Source organism: Aptenodytes forsteri, unplaced genomic scaffold (genome assembly GCF_000699145.1).
Source record: "Aptenodytes forsteri isolate BGI_AS27 unplaced genomic scaffold, ASM69914v1 Scaffold125, whole genome shotgun sequence".
NCBI classification, from domain to species: domain Eukaryota; kingdom Metazoa; phylum Chordata; class Aves; order Sphenisciformes; family Spheniscidae; genus Aptenodytes; species Aptenodytes forsteri.
Window position 1 is genome coordinate 4022576 of NW_008794447.1, and position 9891 is coordinate 4032466.

The 9891-nt window shown below is 42.3% G+C and overlaps 1 protein-coding gene across 1 annotated transcript in view; it reads right to left on the reverse strand.

Annotated features, from left to right (window-relative positions):
- RNF150 (ring finger protein 150) overlaps positions 1-9852 on the reverse strand; it is a 127213-nt gene extending 117361 nt beyond the window's left edge. The window contains exon 1 of the mRNA XM_009290307.2: positions 9387-9852. Coding sequence (XP_009288582.2) covers positions 9387-9852 — 466 coding nt within the window. The remainder of the gene's footprint in view (positions 1-9386) is intronic.
- Between the last annotated feature and the right edge of the window lie 39 nt (positions 9853-9891).

Sequence of the window (9891 nt, forward strand, 5' to 3'; positions counted from 1 at the left end):
AAAGGCAATATTATAACAAGACATAATGGATTTTACTCAGACAACTCCTCATTTTCCAGTGTGAAAAGTCTTGATATAGTATTTAATAAAGGTGTGAATTTCATGGACAACCAGATGGTACTTCAAACACATGGACATAAAGAGCGATAAGAGACCAGGCACAGAAATTACACAATCTTGCGAAAGCTGCCTCACTCAAGGAACATGATACTGGCAGGTAAAACTAGGAGACAGTGAGCATATAATAAAAGCTTAAAAAGGCAAAAGAGGGGAAAGCGTATTCTGTACAAGTATAAGGAGCAATCATGAATGAGACTGCAGCATCAGACTGTTCTGTTTTAAAGTTGTTTTTGTTTTTTTTTTTAGTACAAACACAGACATGCCCCAGAAATATGGCCAAAGATTGAAGATTCTCTAATACAGAAATTCTGAAAGGGCAAAGGAAAAGCAGAAATATCTTTGTGTCTTCTAACAGAAAATACTGAAATGGAAAAGGAAAGAGAATACTAACATTTTAGCTGGCATCACAGGATGTAAAACCGGAGAGATCTTTAGCAGATACTGATACAAAACTCTTGCATAATTGGAAAATCCAAGAAATCTTTTATAGTGAAACTTGTTAGACACCAGAGCTTTGATCATGAGGAACTGGAATTGTTCTGTTAGTATGACAGTAACAACTAGGTGCAAAAGCTTCTCAAGTGCTCCACAAATCAATTTAAGCAAAACAATAAAACTGTACAGCTTATTGTACTGGGTCTGAACCCAGCCAACCCACAACACATATTCAACTAATATTGACACCTTTTACAGTAATCTTAAGATTAGACATACATGTTAACTAACGATGAATCTACCTACTAGGCTCTTGAGTCCATTAGTGCTGCTGTGTAATGTCAGACACATTCAACACAACGTAACAGTGGCCGTGCTAGAAATGAATTTTTTGACAAGGACTGCAAGATCAAGCAATAAATAGAAGAACACAGTTTAATGATGTGTGATTTATAAAGCTGGAAGCCGGAGATTAATGTGATGCATAATTCTCTTTAAAATACATATATTTTCTGGTGAGATATTCTTACAATGACTTGCAAAAAAGAGATGCCTTGTAAGGAGAGGTTTGAACAGTAAGAGGCAAACCAAAGGGCATATAAAAAGGGAGGAAGTCCAAGGTATGAAAGAAATTATGAAGAAGAATAATATCCTATATAATTAAGCCAATGTTCAGGGACAAATGATGAAGGTTCATAGACAACCATGTCAGTAGTAGGGGGCTGTCTTGGTAGAACAGCATACAGAGAGAACTGCTTTGTTATGGAGCACCCCAGTGCAAGGGGTCCTCTCTCATGATAAAGGCTTCAAGGCACTATGGAATATAAATTAATTTTAAAAAGCTATGTCTCATTAAGTGTGTAGCACAAGGGAGCACTCGCCAACTCATGGTATTCCATGTATTGTTAGAGGAACTACATTCCTATGCAGATGTAATGCTTCTATCTGTGTTTAAGGAGTATACAAGATATACTCAAACCAGGACTCTATGGAGTTACATGGCTGTAATTTACGTTTCTGTGTTTTGGGAACTAAGAAGAGAAACATTTTCTCCCCTCCAATTTTGTCTCAAACTGAAAATAAGGTTAAAGTAAATGGGCTACCTTTCCAATTTACAGCAGGGACTATTACATACATAAACACAGTAAAACACATCAAATTTGAGAGAGAAACTCTGACAGACCCTTAGGTCTAGCAGTAGAATTGAGTATCACTATGATTATACTGTCAGAAGCAAATGAACAGGCACTTCACTTTATTGATGTTATTTTTAAGTCACTCTTGAGAGGGAAAAGAAATGAACAATTATTTTAAAAAGCTATTATATCTTTAAGTAGCAAAGAATCAAAAGATGCCAGCTTTTCATATTTCAATGTAGAATAGCAATAAAACAAACCGGTTAATCTTTTCATCATCTCCTTCAGTTCTCCTCAGTTCAGTTTTCTAAGGTTTATCTCAAATAATCTATTGAAGAGGAGCCAAAAAAAAAAAAATGCCCTTGTTAAGCCTCTCTTGTAAAACACAGCTGCATAGTACTGTTGTTTCATAAGCAAACCAATCTTTACAACCTTTCTCCATCTACTAGAACTGCTGAAAGAAGAGGTGTTTCCACTCATCCATTTTTGAACTAAAAAACATTGTTTCCACCAGGGTGGTAAGTTCACCTAAATCAGTAATTTTCAACCTATCCTGGCTGGAGGATTACTTCTAAGGGGTCCACAAAATGCACTGAAGAACAGTAAGCCTATTATTGATGAGCTTCAATTCACAGCAAATTCATTAGCAAACTTGTAGGTTTATGAAGCTCGGCATCCACTAATACGGGCAGTGGGTCAGCCAGTAGATATAAAGCTGGTAGATTTAATACAGTAAATTTAAAAGTTGAGGTTTCACCTAAGTGATTTGGGTTTTCTCCTCCAGGTAACAGAAATTGTAGTTCTTAATAGAATTACCTTCTGAGATACTACATCTAAATGCACTTATGAACAAGCAGGGTACCCTGGAGCGTCCTTGACCCCTGCTCATCCACATTCAGGACCTGGTCAAACTGTGCAGTGGCTGACATGTGGCCTATCCATCTAGATTTCTCTTCCAGAGAAACCAAAACACCGTGGAGTGAAATGAGGAGAGAGCTAGGCACTAATAAAGTCCAGGGTCACATGCCACTATGGAATCAAGACACAGCAGAGTAAGCCTGTTTGGACATAACCAGTTACAAAATATTTTGTCTCCTCTTTCTTCTTGCAATTGCCATATACTCCCCTAAACTGTGTGGTACAATGGATACAGTTGGTTTTAAACCTTATCCTTTAGCAGTTATGCCTCTGCCAAGATAACTTTGTGGAAGTTATGAGAATTAAATATTATTGCAAGATATAGTATTCTATTTAATATCCACCTACATTTTATATCTCTTTCCTCAGCACCATTCTGCTGCTTACATTGACTGCATTTGGTTCTGAAGCACCCCAAGATTCTTTTCTTTGCAAGATGCTAAGCAAAAAGCACTGTAACAGTAGTAGATGGTAACACCATAGGAAGCAGTCCTGCATTAGTAAGGTGACAGATTACATGGACTACTCAGTCTTTTCCATATCTGGTTTCTATGAGTCAATGATTGTATTGTTCGCTCCCTACTGTACCAAAGAAGTCATCAAGTGACTAGTACTCAAATGCAACTGAAAAGGCAGAAATGGGGCTTGTCTTGAAATGAATGCTGTTTCTGTGCAGGTTAGCTATGCAGAAGTTATTGGGAAGTGGAGAAGTCGTTGGGCTATCCCTTCATAAAGATCTAACTCTTCATCAGCCTGGCTTGTGGTGTAAGGAGGCAGAGGTCACTTGAAACTCAGTCATCTCACATGACAATGCACTATGAGCTCCATCAAAGTGCGGCAAAATAATAGGTTCTTTTAGTCCTTCGCTTACATGAGAAAAGTAGAAAGTGTCCTCTTCTCCTACCAGGAAAAGAGACTCTTAAAGTGCCAACACTGAACTGTAGGTTTCTTTCTCCTTTTGCTGAAAATGTTCCTGTGCTCTGTGATGTACCATGAAGGGGGGCAGCACGGAAATATATCTTCATGAATTAGTGAGCTATAATGGAATTAACACGCTAGCCACAGGCTGCCACAGTATTCTGATAACCCAAGCTAACATATACCATTTTAAAGCCAAAATACCAATGGGACTAGAACAAACCATCACTTTATCAAAAGCAAGCCATTCTCCTAAGGACAGTATACCAAAAGGAGGTGCTCCAGATTAACAGGCAGCGGTGAGAATCAATGCTGATACAGATTTGTTTCTGAGGAAGATTTTCTTCTTGCTGTGTCACTTCTTATTGCAGAGATCTGAAGACAGCACTTGTATGAATATCACTGCAAACAAATGCTGCAGATAACCAAAGGGCATGCAGAAATCTAACTGCTTTTGCAATCAGTAAGCTTGGAGGATCAATGCAATCTTTAATGAATCAATACTTCACCACTTTGTAGGGAATGCTGTGCCTTACGACTTGATCCAAAGCTCAATGGACTCACTGTCTTCCCACTGACTGCAATGGGCTCTGAAGGAGATACACAAGCCAGTCGTGAGATTGAAACAAGATGCGAGATTCAACAAAGCAGAAAGCGTCTCATCTAATGACAAAACTCAGTGCCCCGGCGCTGAAGTGGCTGTCCCAGGTAGTACTGGAGACTAAGATTATTTTGTTGCTCTAGTCCTTGTAGGTCAAATTCATCCCTTTAATTCAGTTAAAGCCAAACCAGTTACCTAACATCACAAAGTCCCCCCACCACTTGGCATAACCGAACACATCCACAGTAGAGAAGTCTAGCACTGAACCACAGCAGGACTAGTAGGCAGAAGTGTGGCTCACTAGCAAACGCAGTGGGACAGCTTGTCAGCACTACTGCTGACTCTAGCCAATGTTATAAATCCTTGATTTTGATAAATATCGAGAGCCAGATTTTCAAAAACTACGGAAAGCCAGGCCTACACGATGGATCCAGGAGCTCCTCTGAGTTCCTAAGGATGGCAGCACACCCCAGCCATGCCTCAATTTCATGATGGATAAGGCTCAGAGATGCCTTAATCTCCATCTCCCTCCCCCATTGAGTTGGTTTCTATTAGGAATGAATCCTGCGTGCCTGGAACAGAAAATAATTATGGCAGGTCTGGAAGCCTGAAATCTCCAACCCTTGATTAATTCACACTTATCCATATGTAAATTCAGTGTGAATGTTGTCAGCACGTTTCCCTCATTAGAATTCAACAAAGGTTTAGGAAAACAATTGTTTTAGTAAAGGAACAAATGTAGCTCCAGTACTGAATTAAGTCTGTAAAGAGAGAAATCTTCAACTTCAGTGTTTAATTTGCACATCAGTACAAATCTACAGGGGAGCCCAAAGCCAAAACTACTACCAACACATCCTGAAATATGTTAAAGTCAAGACTAGTCATTGATCGTGGAACAAAAATCTGAGTACAAGGGAAGAAACTTATTGAACTGAGTGTGCACAGATCAAGGCTGGCCACATTCACAGTACGTGTGGAGAGACACACTGGTTTTGCAGTGGGATGGCCATGCCCTCCTCATGCGATCTGGTACACACATGCTGCACTTGAGGGCCAAAGAGGGAGGGAAGAAGTCAGAGTCATCTTAGATCATATATAAGATTCATGTCTCAAAGATACAGTTGCTGCCAGCGTGTACGAGCCATTACAAAAAACGAGGCATCTGCCTCTCATTGAAAACAGGCTGTCATACACACAGCACGTGACTTAAAATTTGTGATGGCATGCACGGGAAGAGCAGAATACTGAGAATGCAAAGCTGCCTGACTCACATATGCTTCTGGTGCAAAATACTTCGGATGCAATTTACTTCACATAATAATCATATCCATTCTGTGAGATATTCTGATGCACCCCAGAATTCAAACTGAATGTTACAAACTGTATTGAATACTAAAGATTTGATTTTTACCCACATATGAATCATGTGTACAGTCACAGTTAACATCCCTCCCTAGCCCCAAGCACCTGACAGGTGCCCAAGTTAAAAGTGGTCAACCTAGGTTCCCTCAAATAAGAGCTGGAGAGAGGGAAGTTCTCACCTTGAATCATCTTCTGGAAGGCTCCCTTACTGTATCTATTCAGAGCTCAGAGGAAGTGTTAGATCATGTGCTACAACAGGTAGTAAGAATACTTCCAATTAATACTAAGTTATTAAATGTAGACACAGTGGCTAGAGCCTTTTCAAACCTAAATGACAGCTAATTTGTTCTGAATAAGAAAAAATGCCAATCAGAAGCCCTAGCCAACACCATGGATTATTCTTCTGGAGGAAAAAGAACATCCTCTATATTATTAGAGTACTTCTCTACTAGAAAAGTTGATTTAGGAGAAATAAAAAGCATGTGAAACAGAAATTCTAGATGCTTTCGTTCCTTCTCTGGTTAAAATGTATTCAGTCAAAAAGCAAACAGAGTTGGACTCATAGCTCCCATACCATACTTCAAGCCAATAAAAATAAAGATGCTGGTTTGCTGTAGCAAATGATGCAAAAGCTAAGCGTGTCCTAGAGCGAGAACCACAGAGCTCTGCACTCCCTGTGAACGCAGATGTCGCAACTCTACCTCACTCTTCTGGATGTGCAAGCAGTGACCTAAGTACAAGCTCCCTGAAAGCAAAGACTTTCAATACAGTGACTGAACTGGTTCAAATCAAACACTTGGTCTGTTCTGTCTGGTGCACTATAAATAAATCCTGGAAAGTTGTATTTGAAGATTTCCACAACAAGCTTCGATATAATACCACCCTGGTTTTGACTGGGGGGTGCGTGGTGGGGGCGTCAGGGGGGAGGGAGGTCTACCAACCCTCCTTCAGATTCAAGAATGTTATCTTGCTACGGTTGCCTATAGATTTTAAAATCAGGAGGCACCATGTTAGCAAAGGGTCACTGGCATGCATTTAGCAGAAAACAGGAAATATAATTAAACATACAGCTGTGAGCTAAGATCTTTGGCAGGAGAAAGAGAGCTCTGGGAAGAAAGTGGCAAGGGCAAAGCACTATGAAGTAATACAGTAACGTGGTCAAGAGGGGGGCATGAAGCACGGGGTAGGGATGAAGAAATGAGAGTGGGGGTGAGAGGAGCAGAGAAAGAAGCACAAAGAGATAAAATGACAGTAAAAGAAAGAAGGCAAAGCATACAGAAGAGAAGAATGTACATAAGGAAAAACATCTCTCTTAGGAGTAATAGTTCTTTAGTAAGGGCAGGAGCCACATTGTTACGCAACAGGATATACTGTTTTCTGTATAGAAAGAGTTTATTTAAGCTTGTATGAAACCTCAAAAAAAAAAACAAACCTGTGGGAGAAGAGAAAAGGGGGGGGAGGGGAAAAAGAGAGTAACATCATATTTCTTTCGACTTTTAAACTGCTTTTTAGGTCATATTTCACCCTCCCCTCCCACCCCCCAAGTATTTTCCAGGATGGAATTTTCTTCTTCCCACTCCAGGATTTGGCGTGGGTAGAGCATCGCAGATGCTGCTGAACTCAGAAAGCAAGAACTTGATTCATTCTTCTCTTGATTCTTGTGCTATCATTTAGGCTGGGACCAAGCAAACGTCAAAGGCTGCAAGTCAGAAAGATAATTTTACACAGCTTGTGCATTCATTTTGTCCCAGCGTAATGGTGGTACAAGAGGAAGAGTAAAGATAAATCCAGTTCTGAACCCCTGCTAGTTTGTCAAATATTTAAGAATAATTATTTTTCCTCCTGTTCCAGCAGACTTATGCTCTAAAACTCCTCTGAGTTTTGACTGTATGCAGAGGGCAGGTTTCCCCTACAGTAAGACCAACAACCATTTTCCAACTTCAGAGAACAAAAATCCTTAAAATGAAGACAACCTCATACAATCAATCAGCAAAGCCCTTCAGTCTCACTAAACGTGTTCAACAAGTCCAGATTATTTTCTGCAAGTTTCCTTTCATTTCAGCCTCTGGTACTGTACAATCACACTGCTGGGTATCAATTCAGCACTCAAAAAGGATTCTCAGAATAAACCGTGATAAGTCATATGACATAAAAGAAGCTGCCCCCAAGATAAGTGATACAGTGTTCGTATTTTTGAAAGCCAAGGCTACTTTCAGTAAGAAAGATTCCCTGCTTACTTCATTTTAGACTTTAAAACAAACAAAAGCTCTAACATTTTAAAAGGTTAGACACATTTTTTACTCCCACTGTTTCTTAATAAAACACCATTTGTGTGGGAAACCAGCTTAGTGCATACTTTAAAAACAGGCAAACGATTAATTGATCCAACATGTTGGCAGTTTTAGAGAAACTCACTAGACAAGAACAAGCGATGCATCTTAAGTTTTGAAACAGCCTGAGCTTTACTTTAAGGGTGCGTAAGTATGCCAAGCTCCTACTACTTTATACTGCTTAGTATATAATCTGTGTTACTTAAAGTACCAAGAAGTATAATCTGAACAGCTACTAAACCATGTGCAGGTTATAAAGCACAGTTTAAAGAAGCTCAAGAGGTTATAAGTTGCTTGTCTCACAAAACCAATGGAAAATACTGAAAAAACCCCCATCTTCCTCCAATCCTATCAAAGAAACATTAATTTGCCCAAATAAACGGTTAATCTCTTAAAGAGGCTGCACACAAGAGGTTCCAAAAGCGCTATTTTTGCATCAGCAGTATTATAGCGTTATAGTTAAGCAACAAATTGTTTTTCAGCACATCCATACTAGCTAGTTTACTGTGGAAATTTAAAATGTCACTAGAATAACATCCTGTTTTGCAGCCTTTCTGTGTTTCAATTTACCCCTAAGTCTGCTAAGATTCAACTGGCATGAAACAGCTGGGCATGATTAGTTACTGGATGCAAACCAAACTGAGATTTCACAATAGGTGGCATTTTAGTCTCCATAGCATAGGCTGCTGATATAAAAGACCAGTGACCCCTGGCAGAAAACACTGTCCCTAAATATAAATCTGGTGATCTGTTTTTAAAACAACATTATTTCAGATCAAACATTATTACAAAAACAGTGTTTTCTGTGGGCGTAACCCGAGGTTTGGGTTGTTTCCGATGACTGGATTTCAGCTTGGTTCTGGTTTACGAGCACATGTTGGGACCCAAGCACCCATGTGCTGAAACTGCGAGCACAAACTCCATCAGAGCATTCACCTGGGGGAGTGACACCCCCTCCCCCCCCAGTCCTGGACAAAATATCTCATGTTCTCACCAAATCAGATACTCTGCATTCCTACTCGATCCCACAGCTTTTACACTATCATAGGCAAGGCAGTGGACGCTGTGTTCCCTACTTTATTGCACCTCCTGATAAGCCTGCACCGTAAACACTACGCCTTTCCTCTTCTGAAGGTCTCAGTCACACCCGGTCCCACACAGCACCTGCCAGAGGATCTTCAGGACACAACAAAACGTCAGTGCCCCACAGCGGGCTCAGGGTCCCATCCATTCCTCCAACTAGACCCAAACTTTACATCTCCCAAACTTTTCACCCCTGGAGCACCAGCGTGCATTGCTGCTAGCGGCACATCCGCCCTTTGCCACGGCAGCATGGAGAGGTGCTCCACGGCCCCCAGGATGGGCACCCACGACCCAGCAAGGCCTGCAGCCCACCCTGCTCCCTGCCAGGAGGTGCGAGGACACCTTCCCCCCCCAGCAGCTCCCACCCCAAGGATGCGGGACGGCAGAGCTGGCTGCCACACACAGGAAAATGGGGCCCATCCGCCCACCCAGCACAGACCTCAGGATGCGCCCATGGAGCGTGGGCAGAATGCCGGGGCTCACCTGCGTGGGGCATGGTGATGGTCTCGTTGGCGTTGCTGGAGCCCACGTTATAGATGACCACGGCGGAGGCGTTCTGGGCGGCGGCGTGGCGGATCTTGTCCTTGTAGGTGCAGTTGCCCCGTGGGATGAGGGCCACCCAGCTCTTGCCCGGCGCCGGGGCGTTGAAGCGGGTGCCGGGGTCGCAGGCGTAGCGGTCGGTGGGCGAGGCGGAGAGGGCCACCTGCCCGCGGGCGTCCTGCTTGGGCGACTGCTCGCCGTAACGCCCGCACTCGCTCTTCTCGCTGCGGAGCTCGGCGCTGCCGGCCGCCGGGTCGGCGTAGGTGATGTTGACGAAGGCCGTGTACCACTCCTCCTTCTCAGCCACGGTGAAGTCCAGGCACAGCAGATGCACGAAACAAAAGGACAGCAGCCATGTTGAGAGAGCCAGGCTGCGGCACGCTTGGATCACAGACATTGCCATCTTCATCTGCCGGGCCCCCCCCACCCCGGCCGGCCGGCCCGCCCG